This window comes from Mesitornis unicolor, unplaced genomic scaffold, assembly GCF_000695765.1.
Source record: "Mesitornis unicolor isolate BGI_N332 unplaced genomic scaffold, ASM69576v1 scaffold9109, whole genome shotgun sequence".
NCBI classification, from domain to species: Eukaryota; Metazoa; Chordata; class Aves; order Mesitornithiformes; family Mesitornithidae; genus Mesitornis; species Mesitornis unicolor.
Window position 1 is genome coordinate 63,690 of NW_010206512.1, and position 19,559 is coordinate 83,248.

The 19,559-nt window shown below is 42.7% G+C and overlaps 1 protein-coding gene across 1 annotated transcript in view; it reads right to left on the reverse strand.

Annotated features, from left to right (window-relative positions):
- Positions 1–19,329, reverse strand: part of TNC (tenascin C) — a 44,596-nt gene extending 25,267 nt beyond the window's left edge. Inside the window, exons 1-10 of the mRNA XM_010191784.1 lie at positions 18,867–19,329; positions 16,618–17,931; positions 14,488–14,751; positions 13,524–13,639; positions 13,271–13,427; positions 12,402–12,671; positions 11,671–11,856; positions 10,965–11,054; positions 9,987–10,250; positions 207–479 (exon numbers count right to left, since the gene is read on the reverse strand). Coding sequence (XP_010190086.1) covers positions 207–479; positions 9,987–10,250; positions 10,965–11,054; positions 11,671–11,856; positions 12,402–12,671; positions 13,271–13,427; positions 13,524–13,639; positions 14,488–14,751; positions 16,618–17,931; positions 18,867–19,329 — 3,397 coding nt within the window. The remainder of the gene's footprint in view (positions 1–206; positions 480–9,986; positions 10,251–10,964; positions 11,055–11,670; positions 11,857–12,401; positions 12,672–13,270; positions 13,428–13,523; positions 13,640–14,487; positions 14,752–16,617; positions 17,932–18,866) is intronic.
- Positions 19,330–19,559: the final 230 nt, after the last annotated feature.

Sequence of the window (19,559 nt, forward strand, 5' to 3'; positions counted from 1 at the left end):
GCAGCACTGAGAATCTTATTGGGAAGTCTGATCATGAGACATTTGCATGCCAGAGGTGTTCAGCCAAGCTTTAATGAGTTCAGTGCACCCCATGCAAAGCCGACTGAGTGAGCAAGCTTTGCCAAGCGGTTGCAATAGCTCTGGCTCACATCCCTGTCCACAAAGAAAGGGAGCCATGAGAGTGAACGAGTGACTTGAAAAGATACCTGTCATGGTTTCAACAGAAAGAGGTTTGGTCCTGTAGCCTTGAATCACACCATGAAGTGTGATGTTATAAAGTGTGTTGGCCTTGAGACCTGTAATATTCATAAAGTGCAGTCCACCTGGGACTGTGATATTCCGGATTTCTTCGGGATTGTCAGACTCCTGCACCTGAATGATAAAGTTCTCATAGGCCCCGTTGGCTGCTGTCCAGGTGAGCTGGAAACCATCCCAGCCAGACTCCGATACTGATAATTTTCCAAGCTCAGGTTCCTCCTCTGAATAAGGACAGAGAGTCAATCAGTTACTCAGATTACGGATCAGTGGTGATGAGGTATTACTTAATGATGTTCTGTGTTAATGGATTTCATTTGTAACCATTGTCATGAAGATGGACCCACACCCACACATTTACATTCTCAGCTGCCTCAGATAACTTGTAAAGTCTCTTCAGAGATGGGGCAAAACAAAACAGTGAGAAAAGAACTGTAATAACAAATAATAACAACATTAATACTAAAAGAGTACTTACAGAAAGCATCTTAGAGACCATCTTACAGATACAAGTATTTTGCCAACATTAATCACAACTCCCTATGAGCCAGGTAAGTATTACTATAACCACTTTACCGTGCTATTAACAACTCAGTGTTTGCCATTATGAAGTGACTGTAAATACTGCAATAATGTCTGTTGTAAGGAAAGCAAGACATTGAGATTAGAGTAGTTGGGATGCAGATGTTTATGCTTTGAATTGTGTCTACATAAAGGATGCTATTTATTCCTCCGAACTATATCTAATCTAAAACAATAAAGAATGAGAAAAGTCCTCCATGTCTGCATGTCTTCAGTTCAATGGATTTGTCTTCCTTGTATTACGTTATCCTGCTCACACAATCTTCCTGGGGTCAGAGAAGCTTGGATTCGCACACTTACTGATGCTAATCTCAAATTGAAATGCACAATGACAGAAACCAACATTCCCACAAGCCATCACTGATGTGGCCAAGGAAGTTGGGAACCATCAGAGCTAAGTCTCTGATGCTGTTAAATCTGAAAGTTAGGTCATTTTCTCAGCAGAAATAGAAAGTCCTCTGTTACAGAGGAAATACAACTGTTTCCTTAAAATTAGCAGCTGTATGGGAAAATGACAAATTAATACCTGTTTATTCTACAAGGAAAAGTTTGCTATATGATCTGTCGTTGGCCTGTGGACTGCAATGACTATCTAGCACTTTTCTTATGTGCTTGCATTGTTGATACATAAGCACTACAATAACAACAGATCCTAACTGAGTCATCCCAATCTGCAGAGCTAAGAATTTATAATAGGTGTTGCAGAAGGGAAATGGATCTGATTTGTCAGTTGTAAACTCCAAGTTTAAGATTTATTCGTATTTTAAGGCAGAAGGTAAAGGGGCCCTGGAATAAATATAAATTGGGCTCAGAAACATTACTCATATGAATTTTCCGTCTGTGAAAACAAAGTGCTCATTGTATGACTGCTGCATAGCCTTATATAGGCAGCTGGGGATATGTATTCAGAGACTGAGAACTCATAGATCACGGCCAATTATCTGCAGTGAGATTCAGTAATGTATAGTAAATTGCTACTACTCAGGAATACAAGTTTCGATGAGCTTTTCCCATCCTGTTAGAAAGGAAGAGATTGTTTACAAAATAACACAAAGATGTTCAACAATAACAACAAAAATGCATGAACCCAGAGCTGTTCTGCTTTATCAGGAACAGAAATGAGACACATTGAGACAAACTATGAATCCTTGCCAAAATAGCACTGTTTAGCTGAAAAAGAGAAAGCAGGAGAGAAAAGGAACCGGTTGTATGAGAAATAATGATCTTTTGGTGGCAACAGAAACAAATAAACCAAAAAAATTCTCTTAAAGTGAAAATGAAACTAAAATAGAAGTTAAAGTTAAATATTTTAAGGAAAAGTTTGGTTATAATAAGTAATGCAGTAATCATCACAGCTGAAAAGTAGTTCAGATTTCTCTGACGAGTGCTCAGTTTCATTCGCCTCCAAGATGCAAAGTCCCTTCTCCTCCCATTTGTTTCTCATGCATGTCTGAAACAGAAGAGCACCCAACCCCATCATGCTCTCTAGGGACCAAGAGATTCTCATACCAAATCATGCACCAACTGGGACCACTGGAGACCTCCAAAAGCCTCATCCATAAAGCATCCAACATATACAACAAAAAAAGAAAGGCAATGTCATGGCAAATCATATCACGGGATGATGTTTCTTACTTAAAAAAAAAAGAGAGAACAAATCATTGAGAGATGAGAGTGTTCTAGCCCTGTAGTACATGTGAAATAACCTGTGTGTTTCTATGTAAATATTTGATCTCATGTTGCAAATTTGGTTTTGGGTGATGGACAGGTACAGTCATTAGTTCCCAGCTAGGTTCTCAAGATATGAACTTATACAGTGGTATTTTGATCATTATTGATCTGAGCCCTGAGGCTGTAGGCCTGTTTCCTCATGAAATTCATGTAAAAGGAATAAGAGGTGGAAGTTTTCAGAAAGGTATACTCCCAATGTGTCACAATCTCTTTTTTTCCTCTGACATCACCACTTCCATGCCAATGCTGCAAACTGCAACCTCCTTGTGATCTTTCTTGTGGTTGAGCCACAATCCAGATAAATACCTGTAGCCTCTTGCTATTTTCATGTGCCTTGTAAATAGCAGACGCATCAATGTCTCTCTTTGCATGCAATTTGAAAAGAGAGAATTAATGCTACATCACCTTAAAAGCTGCACGGGGCTTTGTCCATGCTGCACCACTCAAGGCCCTCATTCCATAGCAATAGGAGTTTTATCCCGTGCAAAAGGAAGAGAAAAAAAACCTAAGAAGAAAAGCATCACTCACAAAGCCTAGCACTTCTGCAGTGGAACAGCAGTATGAAAATGAAGTTCCATATTTCAAAGCAGAAAAGGAACATATGGCTAATGAATCCATAGAAAATACCTGTAGCAGCTAGGGCTTCCAGGGACCAAGAGAGCTGACCTTGAGTGCTTCCATGGAGGTTAATCTGGTATTGTGTGCCAGCTGTGAGATTGGTAATTTCTGTTTCTCGATGGTTTCCCGGCAAAAAGATTTCCTGTGTTCTGTTTAAACTGGACCGGTCTTTCACAGTGATAAAGAACTGATCAAATACCTCATCCTGTGCTGCCCAAGATAGAGTGAAACTACTGAAAGTCTTGTGAGTTATATTAAGGTCATGAAGAGCACCAGTGACTTCTGAGCTGGGAAGGTCAGCAGACACCGAAAGCAGAGCATGAGAATCAGTGGTGGGGTTTGTTAAATAGCTTAGCTCTGTAGGTGCAGGACTGGTAGGATTAAATGATGTTTCATTGTTTGATTCTTCAGGTGTTGTGACTAGATGTGCTAAACAGAGGTAAATTACAAGTTAAAAATTCCTCGTAATAAACCCTCAAATATACCAAAAGACAGCTCACATCTGCTACAAAACCATTTGTGTGCTTCACATTAAAGAGACCTAAGAACAGAGAAGAGAGATGGGTAATTTTTTGGAGACTGAATCCAGGCCACAGGCAAAGGCAGCAACACCAAGCACATGGTTCTCTCACAGCCACACCAACTAGCAGATCCAGAGCAACGACCATGAAACACAGAGATGAGCTGAAATGCTTCCAGCAGGGAAATGGGCACATACTCAGTTGATGTAAATCAGTGAGCTTTGGTTACCTCCAAAGCACTTTGCTAATTTACATCGGTGAGGATTTGAACCCTAAGCCTCTCAAACATGTCTTTATTATTACTACAGCAAGACAGATATTGCCTCTGATACGAACCCCGAGTGGAATGCATGCCAAATATCGCAAACATATCCAAATCCAGGCTGAGAAATCAGCCACAGCAGAAGCATGCCAAATCTCATCCCATCCAATCAAAAACAGGCTTGGAGGAGTTATACATCTAGATACATGCAGATATTTTTTTTAAAAGGTAGGGGTGGACACACATCCCCATCTAGATACATGCAGCTATATTTTTTTAAAAGGTAGGGGTGGACACACATCCTTACTTAAAAACCAAGACAGAAAGGACTTGAGCAATCTTAAAAGAGATCCAAAGGAATGGAAGGGTAAAAGACTTGGCCTTCAACATGCTGAGAGATCTGTGAAGGGATCTTGTAGTGCAGTCAGATTTGAAAATCTGAGAACTGTGGCAATCACAGAGAAATTTCTCCTGATCACAGCTGCAAGGCAACAGGCAGGTGATTTTTCTGACATGCAGAATTATCTCCTCATTAGTGGAAAACTGCAGCATTTCACACTTCAGTGACTGTCTTGCTTTCATGCTCCACTGGCATTCAATTAAGAGAGAGCAAGTCATCCACTGCCATCAATAAGATCAGCATGAATATGTACTCAGGATTCACTATCTGTCTCCAAATTCACACATGTATCAGAAAAAAAAAAGTTTTCAGAGGAGAATGATCAATCAGAAATGTTTTCAAATAAATGCAGAAATATTATCTTGAAAATACACTCTCAGGACAAATACAGATGTAAAACCAATGTTTTCTGCATGCCTCCAGGAAGGAGAGAAGCCTATGAGGCAGGCAGACATTTATATTTATATATATCATTGATATTTTTGACTTAGATAAGGACCCTCCTTAAATTACACCCCCACAAGACCTGTACCAGGCCCTACATCTGGTGCAACCCAAAGACAGCCATGTTGTCATCACACCAGCATACTTGCAATGGTAACCACCACCATAACACCCTTTTGCTCAGTAAACACACTGTCACAACTGGCTGCACTGGGGTTATTGAGCTCGTGTAGCAAAGCAGGAACACATGCGGTATGGAGCCATCAGCCTTCTGCCACACTCAGCTGCTCGTGCACAATTAGGTACCAACCAGCTCTCTCCTATCCTGGGAACAGGCAAAAAACTCTGGCATCAAGCACTGTTACTTGTTCAGCCTTAAGGTTGTCTACTTAACGTGCAGAGTGGGAGGTGGGCTATACTGGGGAGTGTCTCTGCGGAAGATGTGCACAGAGAGCGAGCAGAGCAGTGGGAGGCAAGGGCAGCAGTATGTGACACAGGTACAGCTCCATGCTCTGGATGGTCCTGCTGGGAAACTGTCATGCACCCTGAATTAAAAACCTATGACAAAACATCCAAAAATACAAGGGAAAAAGAAAAATCCAAGACATTTCTCCCAGATCCTGGCCAGTTATAGTAGAATCACACAAGGGCTTGGTTTCTTGAATCTGAATGGGAAATATGGCAACAATTCAACTGCATTATAGAAAAACGGAGGAACCAACCGCCTAATTGGCATTCTAATCCAGAATTTTGCTGTCACAGGTGGGTTAATTTTATCGTGCCAACTTTGACAGCTACACTGGGAGGTTGCCATGTACAGATTGTCTCATGGGAAATATGAAAGGTATGTAGTTACACTACCTCTGATTTTTTTTTTCAGACCTAATTCTGAATATTACCTTGGGTTTAATGGCTTCACTCCACAAATTAATTGGTGGATGAGAAAGAGTAGTTTACCCTTTACACACACATATAAGCACACATACACCCCACATGTAGTCCATGCGTAATACTGGAATATATGGCTTCGTGTACAAACATATAACAGGTAGAAAAATGAGAATTATATGAATACATGGAAAATACTCAGACAGTAGTACCACAGTCAGTGTTGGTGATTATAGTTTAAGAGATAGAACACTATAACAGATAATAGAAAAATCTGGAAAACAATCAAGCTGTAGGATAACAAGACCAATGGAGTTCAAACACTTAGCAGCTAGGGAAATAGATGGAGAGAAGAGAAAGAGAGCTCTCAGAGCCCCAGGTGGGTGGATGACAGCCAGACAGACTGTTTCATGGTGGCAAGATGAGTGATTAGCAGATGCCAAAGAGCTGAAAGCTATGTAGAAGAGAAACTGGATGGACAACAAATGTATGCTCTTTCTCAGACTGGAATATTTCTGAATATCGTTCTCTTAGTAAAAACTTCAGGCTGAATATAGCCTGAATGTGTCTATACTGCTGTTGCTGGCCTTCCTGAGGAATTCCATTGTAATGCTTTACTGGCAATTTTACTAAAAAGAATGTTAATGTCCTGCCAGGACATTTCCCCGGTTACTTGGGATGGAGCAAACAGTATTCTGTATTATTTCTTGCTCCTGTCTCTTGGATTTTATATTCTTTTTCCAAGAGGGGCTGTCAGCCAGTTTCACCACAGAGTGTCTCATCAGCTCAAGCACACTGTAAGACATGATGGTCTACCAAGATGTTTGCATTCTAGTCAGACCCCTTTGGCTAAATGACTTCCCCCTCTCTCAACCAGCTGATTAAACTGGGCTTACAGTGCTGCTGCACCTCTGACTTTCATAAAAAAAACATTGCAGTGCATCACAAGCCAGAAATACTACAGTAGCTACCACAAAAAATCCTCATGCTGAAGTCAGGTTCCAGGTACTCTTAGTGGAGCAATCAGCTGAAGAAATGGATAATCTTTACTGGCAAATTTATTTTCCTACTGCTCAGCACTGTGGTTTCCCATTGAACTGGCTTACCTAATCATTCCTCCTAATGTTTCTTTGAGTTTGTATAAAGAAGGTTGGCGCAATCTAAGATTAGTGGAAGCCAGAAGAGGAAGAGGGACTGACGCACAACACAGACAAGGGTCTCTGGTAAACAGCATAAATCTTCTTAAAAACACTCAACAGAATGGAAAAGTTACTTCTCCAAGCCATGCTCCTCTGTGCAACTCACTTCCAGAGGCAAGACAGTATCACATCCACGATTCATCAGCAGTTGCTGCACAATCCGGGTCCTTCACCAGAGGAATTTGAGGTTGGCTCTTAGTTTCTCTAAGGTCCACACATTTATCTTCACAGGCCTCTCATGCCTGATGTATTACTATCCATCCTATTTCAGGACCCACATTGTGCTACATAGGCAGGGATCCAGAACCAGAGCAAGAAAGAACAAAGCTGCAGTCTGACTGCTTGCCTTCCTCAGAGATGGGTTAATGTGTTCACCCTGCAGAGTAGTTGTTAATCTGATGTAGCATTCTCAAGACATGCTGCCAGAAAGGTCCCTTATACTAGTAAAAAGGCTCATTTTCTTTGAACTCTGAAGTGGTTCTAACCCAAAACCTTAGTACGATGCTGGGTGGGACATCTTACAAATAAGCAGCACCCTGGTTTGTGACACCTTCATGAATAACAGAAAGGAGGTACCTGTTGTAGCCACAGTTTCCAGAGGAGAAGAGCGCTGTTCTCCAGCCAATCCATATACCTTGATTTTATAGGAAGTGTTAGCTTGGAGGCCATCAATCACAGCACCTAGGGATTCTCTGGGCAGGAAGGCTTCTGCAGGGGGCCCAGCTGCCAGTGACACTTCCTTGTACTCCACCACAAAACTACTGTAGACTCCTGTATTCGCATGCCATGAGACACTAAAGCTGTGGTCTGTTACCCTTGAGACCATAATGTCCCTCAGCGCATCCTCCTGCATCCCTGAGGCCTCTGGAGCAAGAAATCTGCCAGAGCCAGAAAGCTCCTCTGGGTCAGGACTCATTGCCTGCATTAGGGTTAGACTATATAGAGCTACAAAGAAACAGACAAGCACATGGCAGTGTGAAATATTCAGTCGTTCCAGTGAAACAAAATAACATTTAGCAAACTGTGCACTTCATAATCTTTACCGTCCCTTGAATGCATAATCATGGATATCATTAAAAAAAACTGTCACTTGAGCTGCGCTTCATGCATATGAAGAGACAGAAGGCACAGAAGGCTGCCATCCTGCACTGTGGGAGATTCTGTGACATGTCCTTTGCTAGAAGTTCATAAGCTCCGAATGTTTCAGCTGCCTGCATGTGGAGTTGATACGTGTAAAAATATAACAGGAGGAATGTGAGAGGGGAGAGGAGGCACCAACAGAAGATCTTCAGCTCTGGGGCTGAAAGAAGCTTTACCCTCAGTGATAGAAAATTCACTATGCAAACAAATAAAATTAACATGTAGGAAACTTCTGAACAGCTGGCAGAGTAGCCTGACTGAACCATCAAGAGGCTAGGAAGAATAGAAAATGAAAAATTGGTAATCTGGAGAAACAAATGAAACTCTGAAAAGAAAAACTCTCATCTCTTCCACAGTCCCTGGCTCCCTTGTTCAGCGGGGATGGTGCATGGCCCTCTAAGCAGCAGGACTGTCTCCTCCACCCACTGAGAAGAGCTAGTCCAGTCCTAGCTGTGCTACTGGCATTTTCCACTTCAACCATTCCTTTCTCTCCCTGGTTGCTTCACGTATTCTCCCCAGCAGTGCAGTGGACCTGAGGTCTCCCCTAGCTCTGCAAGAGAGGGTAAAACAACAAGTTCGTTTCACTTAGCCTGAGGACTTCAGGACCTCCCAAATACTGGGAACATGGGTACAGAGGACTGACTTCAGGGTAGACAAAAAAGTAAACTGAATAAGAGACCTCTTGTCTTATACCCCACAGGCTTACAGAGCATTTCTGCCTCCCCATGCCCATGTGTTTGGATTTGTCCATTCCTACACAGGAGGAAGGTCACAGTGACAGGTTATGTCAACTACTGCTGCTGCTTCTAAGAAGCCCACTGCAGAGAACTCTTTGTTTACTGGCTGCTCTGAGTAAAGACTTAAAACAAATACACTGGCCAGATGAATGTATTTATAAAACAATAAAAACAAAACAAAACAAAAAACCCCAAACAAAAAAAAACCAGACCAGGAAAAAGAAGCCACCTTGTGAGACTTTGGAAGCTGGCACTGCAAAGACCAGCCTGTGAAATTCCACAGCATTTGTTTCTGCCTTTTCACCTTCTGTGCATACTTCCTCTGACACTGCTCAGTCTTCAGACAGATGGGGAAATGGATAACTTTGGAAAAATCAAAGCCTGTTCACTCGGACCACATAAACCTTCAGCTTCCTTTTGTATGTGTGTGCCCCAAGACTTCCTGACTCCTCCCTACATTGGACACAGGCCTGATAGGCATCAAAACAGGAATTCAGTACTGATGGTTTTCTGTAGTTTACACCATACCGTATCACTCTCTGCTGTACTGGATTACTTGACTCTATAAAGCACTCAGAGAGTCTGGTTAAGTAGAGTGGTTTGTACAAATGGAGATGGTAGAAATGAGCCCCTTCTTTGCAGACAGATGTAACATCACGGTATCAAATGGAAACGGTGACTGTGACCAGATTTATGGCAGTGGCCTTTCTCATTTTTGGATGAGAAAATGGATAAAGGGCAACACTAGCGTTCTGTTGACCCTGCTGACGTGTAGAGGCATGCTGTGAAGAGAATTCATTAGGCAGGAACAAGTGATACTAAATGCATTCTGGTTGCTCTTCCTCTTAGTTTCTGGCTGTAGAAAACAAAACAAGCTATAACACACAGTGCACAAAAATGCAGCCTCATTTTAAACAAAGGATGAGGTCTGCATTTCCTGGAGGACTAATGGCTGCATTCTTTGTAAGTCTTCTCAAAGGATGAGCAAGAAATCATTGAGAACATGGAGTTAAACACAATAAATAGGGAAATACACAGCTATCCCTCAGTTAAGTCTATCATGCAAGACATTGCTAAGCCTGCTTTACAGGCAGTTGATGTTTTTAAGCAGTTCCCTGGCCATGGCTTACAAAATCAGGTGAAGTTGTACTTGGGCTAGTGATTGCTCAATGACCTGGTGCATGGCACCTATCAATAGCTGTTACTCACCAGTCGAACCCTTAACAGTTGTGGGTTTGCTTTTGTGTCTGCCTTTCTCCGCCACCAAACTAATGGTGTATTCAGTCCCTGCTTCCAACCCTCGCAGGATAAAAGAGGTGCTGTCCACAGGGATTTCCACTTCGTTCTTCCTTCCAGAGGGAGTAACGTAAATGAGGCGGTAACGATCAAACTTGGCCACTGGCCTTCTCCAGCGAAGGGATAAGGTGGTTTCGGTGGGGTCACTGACTTCCAAGTCCTTAGGGTTATCAAGATCTACAGATTAAAAAGGCAAAGTTGAGGTGTCTCTGAACTGCCGTGGGACAGTTTTTCAGGTGTCTATAGACAGAGCAACATCTATACTGGATGTCTAGCAACAGCTCAGTGTCTTATCCACATTTTGGAGCTTTTGAAGCCCTATCACTTGATATAGGTAGAGGATGATGAATTTCTCTTTTACAGACAAATGCGCTAGAACAAATTTCCCCCACTTACACTCACTTCAGCAGACACTTCATGGAGGAGAGGCAGAATTTAATCTTTCAGAGAATTTACCTGGGAAATCAGGGATACTATGAGAAAAATGTAATTGAAGGGCAGTCAGGACTATTGTAACCACTGAGGCTGTGCTCTTTGTCAGCTCAAGATTTTGGCCATAACCACCATTACTGCCAGAAACCCTCACAATGAGAGGATGGCCAGAGTAATCAGTGTAAGAACAATTACCGTTAAGGAGCTCACCTAGAGATGAAACTCCCAGAGCATTAAGAGATCCTCATACAGGAAAAGGAAGCCAGATTCAGAGGTCAAGATCTCTGGAAAAATCTTTTTTCTTTACCTTCAGGGGAAATGTCCCTTTGGTATAAAAATGAGATCAAGAACTTTCTAAAATATTTCTTACAGCATTACTTGGAAAGGAAAGAGAAATCAAAGTGGCTCCACCTGACTTGCTGCTTCCTCCAGAGCTCAAAGAAGGATCAAGCTACTCACCAGTGCCAGCATTAATGGTAGCAGGAGCGCTTTCCCTGTCTTGTCTCACTGCTGTCACTCCAATGCCATATTCAGATCCAGGCCTCAAACCTAAGAGACGAAAAACAGAAGTATGAGTTCCTGTCCATGGAATATGCCTATGGGCATTTGTTCAAATAAAGAAACCTTAGTGTGTGCAAGGTAAGATATATGCTTTCTTGTGTATGCAGAAAATTGATGTTTCAGTTGATCCTCCAGTTGACCTGATGTTAATAAATCTTTTTCCGTGTAGGTGCCAAAGGATGAAGATTATGTCTGACTGAGGTTGCATTTTGGACACTGTGCAAATGCATAGTAATAGATGGTTTCTACTTTCAAGATCTTGCAGTATAGCTGCTTCTACCGAAAACAGGTAGACATCCATATGACACGGAGAAAGCACCCTCATCTAGCCTTGCAGGCTGGTAAGGCAATTTGCAAGTATATAGAAAAGTTTCAGACTGGCATCAGTAAATACCATCCCTAGCATGTGCAAAAGCCTTTTGAATTCAGGGATGTGAAGCTATCTCCACAAAGGCATCCAGCTACATAGAACTCAGAGAACTGACTAGTGGGATTCAGAGGTGCACATGATAGTAAAATGGCTACACACTTCTGTTGGCTAGTTATCCATCTGCAGGTGTGTAAGTATATATCACATGCATTTTGGTTTAATCCATTCCTCTACCTGTGAGTGTAGCTCTGGTTGTTGCTTGGTTGCCCTTTGGCACTGTGATCTCAGCATGGTCTCCACCAGAGATGGGAGCAAACTTGATTCGATAGTTATCGATATTTGCATGGCTGTTCTTCCACTCCAAAGTAATGCTATTGTCTGTCTGTGACACCCGCTTCAGGTTTCTTGGAGCATCCAAGTCTGTAATCAATCAATCAATAAATAAATAAATAGGAATAATTCTCTTATGACAGCAGTCTCTTTTGACAGTACTTTTTAGAAGGTGAAATGATCCATAAAGCTGAAGTTAAGTTTCCTCTCACATGATAGTGCTATGTCCTTAACTGTATCAAGCAGATTTCTCTTAGCATGAAGTAGAGAGTTCACTAGCTTTGGGAAAAAAATCAGTGGAAGAAATTAAACTTTTATCTCCTGAGACAAAAATAAGACTTACAGTTTTGGTAATTATTTTTTTAAATTACAAAATAGGCTTGTAGAAAAACATATTTGAGTGAAAATACTATTTTTCCTTTTCAAATACCTCAGCTTTCAAAATGAAAGACTGTTAAGAAAAAAGAATTTATCTACTCTATAATTTTTATTCAGCATGTATCTTGCATCCACGGCTGAAAGGAACACTAAGTCTCAGATTATCAACTCAAGCAACATGGCGCAAACAGCACAGGAAAATCAAGAGTGACTACATTGCCTTCCCAAAAGTTTGGACTGGCATCCAAGCCTCTTACCTGTGACAAAGACTTCTTTCATGGGGTCGCTTTCCATGTCACCTCGACGAGAGATGAGCGTCACTTCATACTCTGTGTGTGGCCTCAGGTTTCCAATAGAATATTGGTTTTCATCTTCAGAGAGGTCAATGGTTGTCCTGTCCCCTGGAACATCCTTGGGGCCATAAGTGAGCTCTATGCCTTCAATTTCAGCCAAGGGTTTGGACCATGTGATAAGAGCTGTGGTGTCTGTGACATCTTTTGCCTCAATCTGGCTAGGAGCATCAAGTTCTGTCACAAAGAGAGAAAAAGGTGTTTTTTTAAGTAATCTTGTCAGAAAAATCATACACATTTTTGTGCTTTTAATTGCTAATTCAGAGCAAAATTAAAATGAATGGCTTCTACCAACTGAAACTTATCTTCATTTACTTTCTTCTTTTACTTTCTATAGTTGTAGAAGAAAGAGCCAAATGGATTCAATTTATCAGAAGCAAATTCATCAAAATTCATTAACATCAGAAGCTGTCAAAGGAAAGACAAGCAGAAACCCAGAGAAGTTTCCATCTGCACCACAGAAACTCTCCTTTAAATAATTTCTTCATGCAAATATCACCAGGATGAAAGAAATTCTAGTTTCTGTTGGAGTATATTTTGAAAAAGAATAAAAGTGCATACTCTTTGTTACCTTTCTAGTTAAACAACGATTTCCTTTCCTCTTCAAACAGGTGATTTGGAAAGAAATTAATTTCTCATGTATTCTTCATTAGAAGCTTTCTTCTACTCTATCAATCTACAGGAAAATTGGCTTCCTCTGTTTAAAAACTTCCTAGGCTACACCAAACAGCAGCTGTTTTATTGGTGGCACTACATCGAATCCAGGTTGTGCTTACTTGTGGTTATCACTCTGGACAGTCCTGGTCCTCTGGTGTTGTTTTTCACTATATGAAGGGATACATTGTACTGTTGCCCTGGTGCCAAACCTGGCTGCATATATGATGTCTCTGGCCTTTTCAAGCTGCTGGTTATATCTCCATTATCATCCTTTTTCTGTAACACATGGAACAGTCAGTTAGTATAAATAGAAAAAAATCCAGGATCTTTCACTTACATATGGCCTCTGTACAGGAAACACTGCTTCCTTACCATATTACGAAACACCAGCTCCCAGCCATCAAATGAAAAGTTCAGAGGATCCCACTCCACCTGGACGGATGTTTCTCTAACAGATTTGAATTTCAGACCTTCTGGAGCAGGCAGATCTATGACAGAAGAAAAGGACAGAATTACATGAGCAACATGTCCCATAAATAAGTCAGGGGGGACAGGACATCCTTCCACCACTATATATATCTGCCATATAGGGATTTGCATTCAAAATGTTTAAACCTCCTTCACAGCCAGTTACTCTGTCTTTGGAGGAACACATGTTTTAGATGTCACCACAGAGTAAAATGAATTTTACCCTGGAAATCTCTTTTTTTGCCCTCTTGAAAGAAGCCTAGTGTGGACATTTGAAGTTAGATGAGATGAATCCTGCACCAGGTCTCTAAAAATGAGCACAGTGACAGAGGTCAAAGACCATCTTTTGAGGCTGGGATGTTTAGATATGACTGTGGTGTGCACAGTATAAAAAAGGAAGATGAACAATAAATGAACAGACAAGCAGAGAGAAAGTAAGATGTGATAAAACACACTGAAGATTCAAAACTAATATAACCTCAGTTTTAGTCAAAACAGCTTGAATCCAAGTGATTACATATTTCTCTTTTACATTATGTTACATTTTAATATTTTTTTTCAGGAAGCATTACCAGATTTAAAAAATGTACCTTATTATAAAGAATCCAAGGTTCTTAACTTACAAAGACTCTATGATATTCGTTGGGAGGCACTGCAGAGAGCAGAGGAGCTAGTGAACTGTACTTTCAACATGGTCATAGGTATTGGAAAGGAATATAATATGAAAGTGCAGAAGGTTGTCTTTGTTCAGAACAGAAGATGAATTGAAAATAGAAAACACAAGAGAAATAATATCCTAAAAAAGGATGCAAATAAATATATACTATGGAACAGACAAAGGAGTGAATACGGGTCATATTAAACTCACATGTTGCTACCCTGGCACTGACTGGAATACTCTTCTTGTTTTTAAGAATTGCAAAGACACGGATAAAGTATTCTACACCCGGCTCCAGTTCATGAATATTGGCAGCTGTCTGGTTTCCTGGCACGGTGAACTGCATATCCAAGCCACCACTGCTGGTAGGGACATAGGTGATGAGGTACTCGTTGACAAGATTCTCATGCTTCCATTCCAGGTTTACAGTTTTATCTGTTACGTTTGTCACAGTCAGTTCAGTAGGAGGAGACACTAAGAAGGGGAAAAAAATGAAACGAACTTATAAGAAGTTTTTAAGTCTCAGCAAATAATTACTTACCCAGTTTCACATTTTCCCAGGAGCAGTTTATAAGAATCATCTAACAAACAGGGAACGGGGAAGCCATGTCACACGAATTAGCTGCTTGAAGAAAGGAATGTTCAGCTGATGAAGACTACAGACATTTCCAAAAGTCTTGAGCCAATTTGTCCTCCTACACTTGCACACAACCTATGGCTGACTGCGTTCCAGCTCCTCCTCTCATGGCTACTGCACAAAAATACTAAAGCTAGTTCCCTAGGGTTTTAGACATATAATTCAACTACCAGCAACACATGATTTTATAGCTGGAAGTCCAGGGGTTTGAATACAATTATTTTATAGCTGATAGTCCTGGAGTTTGGATACAATTATTTTATAGCTGATAGTCCTGGAGTTTGGATATACAGAATTGCACAGATTTTCCACAGTAAAATAAAACATGATTATTTTTGTAAATACTTTCAATAGATTACTCCACATTTGCATGTGCAAGAGCACAAAATGTGGTTTGAGAGTCTTCCAGAAGGAGGAGATGAAAAATGGGAATTTCTTTTTAAAGGTATTCATTGTCTTTTACAATGTTCCCAACCCCAAAGTGCTCTTTGATTACTCTACAATGATCTTAGTTCCAAAACTTCTCCCCTGGGATCTACTAAAGAAAACTACCTCCTTTATAGTGTAATGCCTGTCATTATCTAACTGCCAAAATTTTCTATCCGTTTCCATGATTAGTGGTATTGGGATACACAGCATATGGCTACAAAGCTAAGTTTCCACTCCAGTTGATTCCATGATTTTACTCTAAGCTTCATCAGAACTAACATACACACACACACATATATACAGATATAATATATATATATAATTAAGTTTTATTATAGTTAGAAAAAACTGTTTAGCCAATTGAGAAGTAGCCATGGTTCCTGTAATATTTCTGAAAGCTTGCACAGCCTGCAATATTTGAAACATCTGGCAATTCCCTGGTGTCAGTTGCCTCGTACAGACCACTCAAATAGGACAACGTTATTTTCTGTGGTGTCTAGTCTCCACTGTACACTCTGCCTCCATCAGGGCACCAGCTCAGAGATCTACCTCCAAAGCAAAGCCGCTGAGCCCTTGGGGTCTGTCAGCTTATGTTGTCAGTGCTTTAATTTTTGGCTCCTAAAATAGTGATGGCATTGTAAATGCAAACCCTTTCTTACCCATCCAGCACAAGACTGGGAACCAGCACCTGGCTGTAAAAAAATTTTGATACCCAGGCTCTTTATTCACTGACATTTATTATCTACATTATCTCATTCCTGAAAAGCCTTATTCTTTAGTTAAAATTCAGTCAATATTCTTTTGACTAGTCTTGCTGAATACCTAGTAAGAAGACTCTGGATACATCTCCTTCTTCTCCATAGCTAGAAGAGTTTCTTTCAGATGCTTTTTTTTTTTAGCATCAAGAGGTACTGTGAGAAACTGAAAAGTCATGGTGACAGATCCCAGCCAGTGCTAGCTACAGCTCCAATGACATTGTGGTGGGAGCAAACTTGGAGGTAACAGATAGACTGCATCCCCATTATCAGCCTGTTGGCTTGCTGAGCTCCAAAAGTCACCAGCAACTGCTAAACTATATAGCCCTAAAAAGTGAAGGGTGGCCAAGAGCTTGTACTGGTGAAGTTACCTCTCTGATTCAGCTCTCTGGACTATGATAAAAAAGAGAGGCAACAGGGCCCAGCTGTGTAGAAAAGGTTCACAGAGCCTCCGAGGCTGCTGGATGGACACAGGGAATTACCCGAGGGAAGCAGTTCAAAAGGTACTTTGCAACCTACCATCGGAGCAGTCATCCCCCATGTAACCATCCTCACAGATGCACCGTCCATCGATGCAGCGGCCCAAGTTGTTGCAGTCATTGAGACAGGACCGGTCACGGCAGTCCTCCCCGGTGAAGCCCTCATGGCACACGCAGCGCCCGTTGATGCAGAGCCCGCGCTGGTGGCAGTCATTGGGGCAGGACAGCTCGCCACAGTCCTCCCCTGTGAAGCCATTGTCACACTCACATTGCCCCTCCACACAGCGCCCACGGTTGTTGCAGTCATTGGGGCACCTCAGCTCCCCGCAGTCCTCCCCTGTGTACCCCTCGTCACACACACACTGCCCATTGACACAGTGCCCACGGTTGTTGCAATCGTTGGGGCACCGCAGCGCCCCGCAGTCATCCCCAGTGAAACCCTCATGGCACACACACTGTCCATTGACACAGCGACCACGGTTGTTACAATCATAGGGGCACCGCAGCTCCCCGCAGTCCTCCCCGATGAATCCTTCTTGGCACACGCACTGCCCGTTGACGCAGCGCCCACGGTTGTGGCAGTCATTGGGGCACCGCAACTCCCCACAGTCCTCACCCAAGTACCCTTCATGACATACGCACTGCCCGTTGATGCAGCGGCCACGGTTGTGGCAGTCCTTTGGGCACCTCTTCTCACTGCAGTCATCCCCCACATAGCCCTCGTAGCAGACGCACAGTCCACTCTCACAGCGCCCATTGCCATTGCAGTTGTTGGGGCAGGTCAGCTCCCCGCAGTCCTCCCCGGTGAAGCCCTCCTCACAGAAACAGGTCCCGTTGACGCAGCGCCCACGGTCAAAGCAGTCATTGGGACAGATGAGCTCACTGCAGTCCTCACCGGTGTAGCCCTCATCGCAGATGCACTCATTGTCCACACAGCGCCCACGGTTGTGGCAGTTGTTGGGGCATAGGGGCTCGCTGCAGTCCTTGCCGGTGAAGCCCTCGTGGCACACGCACCGCCCGTTCACACACCTCCCGTGCACGCTGCACCCCTGGGAGCAGAGCTCTTCGCTGCAGTCTGTGCCTGTGTACCCCTCAAAGCACATGCAAACCCCATCCACGCACTTGCCTTGGTCATTACAATCAGATGGGCAGGTGGCCTGGCTGCAATCCTCGCCAGTGAAGCCATCGTTGCAGACGCATTTACCCTGGACGCAGAGGCCCCGGTTGAAGCAGTTGTGTGGACAGTTTGGTTCAGAGCAGTTGGGGCCCTTCCAGCCAGGCTCGCAAATGCAGCCGCAGATCTCGATGCTGTAGTTGCCATGTCCACTGCAATAGGGCGTTGTGTCCAGGCGACCTGTGCCAACGATATGGAAAACCCATTACTCCCATTGGCACTAGAATGGTTAAGCCAGTGTGGCATGCAGCACCTAAAAAATGTCTGATTTTCCCAGCTCCCTTCAGGACATAATTTCCAGAATCACCAAAGCTTTTGAATGAGTATTACTCCTTCTTTCTTTAGTGAGATTCAGTTTACCACTTTGCTTTAATTCACACTAATGCCAGGGAACAGCCCTTGCCAACTACTTGGTAAATGAGCATACTGGATTCCTCTGCCCTTCTCAAAATCCCTCTTCAACTGACTTAGCGGCTTCCCTGACTGCTTGTTTAGGGCATTCACCAATTCACTCCAGAGCATCAAAAGCCAGGCAGCATGCTGTATCATCAACTGTGAGACCAGCTCTGTGCTTGGAGGGACAGATTACTACTGAGAAGACCTGTGTTTTCTCTTTTGTATGACCAATCTCTTATCTCAGTTGAAAAAATAGCTGGAAAGGTACCTTTCTCCCCCTTCTCTGACTATTTGTACTTGCCTGTTGCCTTATGTCCTGCTGTATTTTTATTGGTCTCTATTAAAGAAAACTTGGAAATGAAAATGGTTACATTGGCAGCTCACTCAAGGGGAGAAAATGTAGAGCCAAGAGCTTGAACTGCATGAGTTCTAATCTTAACTTCGACACAGACTGTCACCATGCCCAAGTGCTGTACACATTCAATGCCACAGCTACAAAGCAGCCCAGGCAGACTTCTGACCCACAGATTCATAAAACTGCAAAACTGTGAATGAGTGTATCTTGCAAGCTGGCCAAATACATTCCCAGGTTTGATTACAGTTCAGATTTAACAGGTTGACTTTTGCTCATTCTTGAAACAGATTTGAGTATCTACTTTAAACAAGAGCTACAACCAGCACAAGAATTTCCCGCAAAGCAGCTCCCCAGTCTGCCTTACCTTCTACTGCCTGGGAATTAGGACAGCATCCAGCCCCATTGGCACACTGCTCCCGTAGGGAGGATACCAGCCCTTCCAGCTCCTCTAGTCTGCTCAGCAGATCCTTAATGTCTGGGGCAGCTGCACAGCCACAGGCCCGGCGGGGAATGTTAATACGATGCGTGAAGACAATCTGGTTCTCCTCATTCACCGTGTGCTCCTCGTAATTCTTGACGGGCTCAATTTCCGCCTTCAGGTCTGCATCACCGCTTGCTGTATCCAGGTCCACAGAGCAAAGGGAGCCAACAGGCAGCTTAATGTTGTAGACATGGTTAAAAACCACAGGCTGATTATCTTCTGGCAAGGTCACGTTTAGCCCGGCCTCCCGCTTCTGCCGGATAATTCGCTTGATGAGTCCGCCATTGACATGTTGGTACAGCAAAGCTAGGATCGCACAGGCCAAAACCCATGTGGGGAGTCCCATTGCAGCGCTCAGTTCCTTCTCAAAGCTGATGAAATTTTATGAATGTTTGGCCTTTGTAGTATGGAGCAGTAATTGGAAAGCCAGTTCAAACCAAGCTGGATATTCTTTCCTTTCCTGGCACACTTATTCCCTAAAAGAAGAATAAGCAGTACAAGGGATGAACCACAGCCACACCATCCAACAAAAAGGTTATGATACTGAATGTGTCCTTAAAGAACACAGCTGGGGTG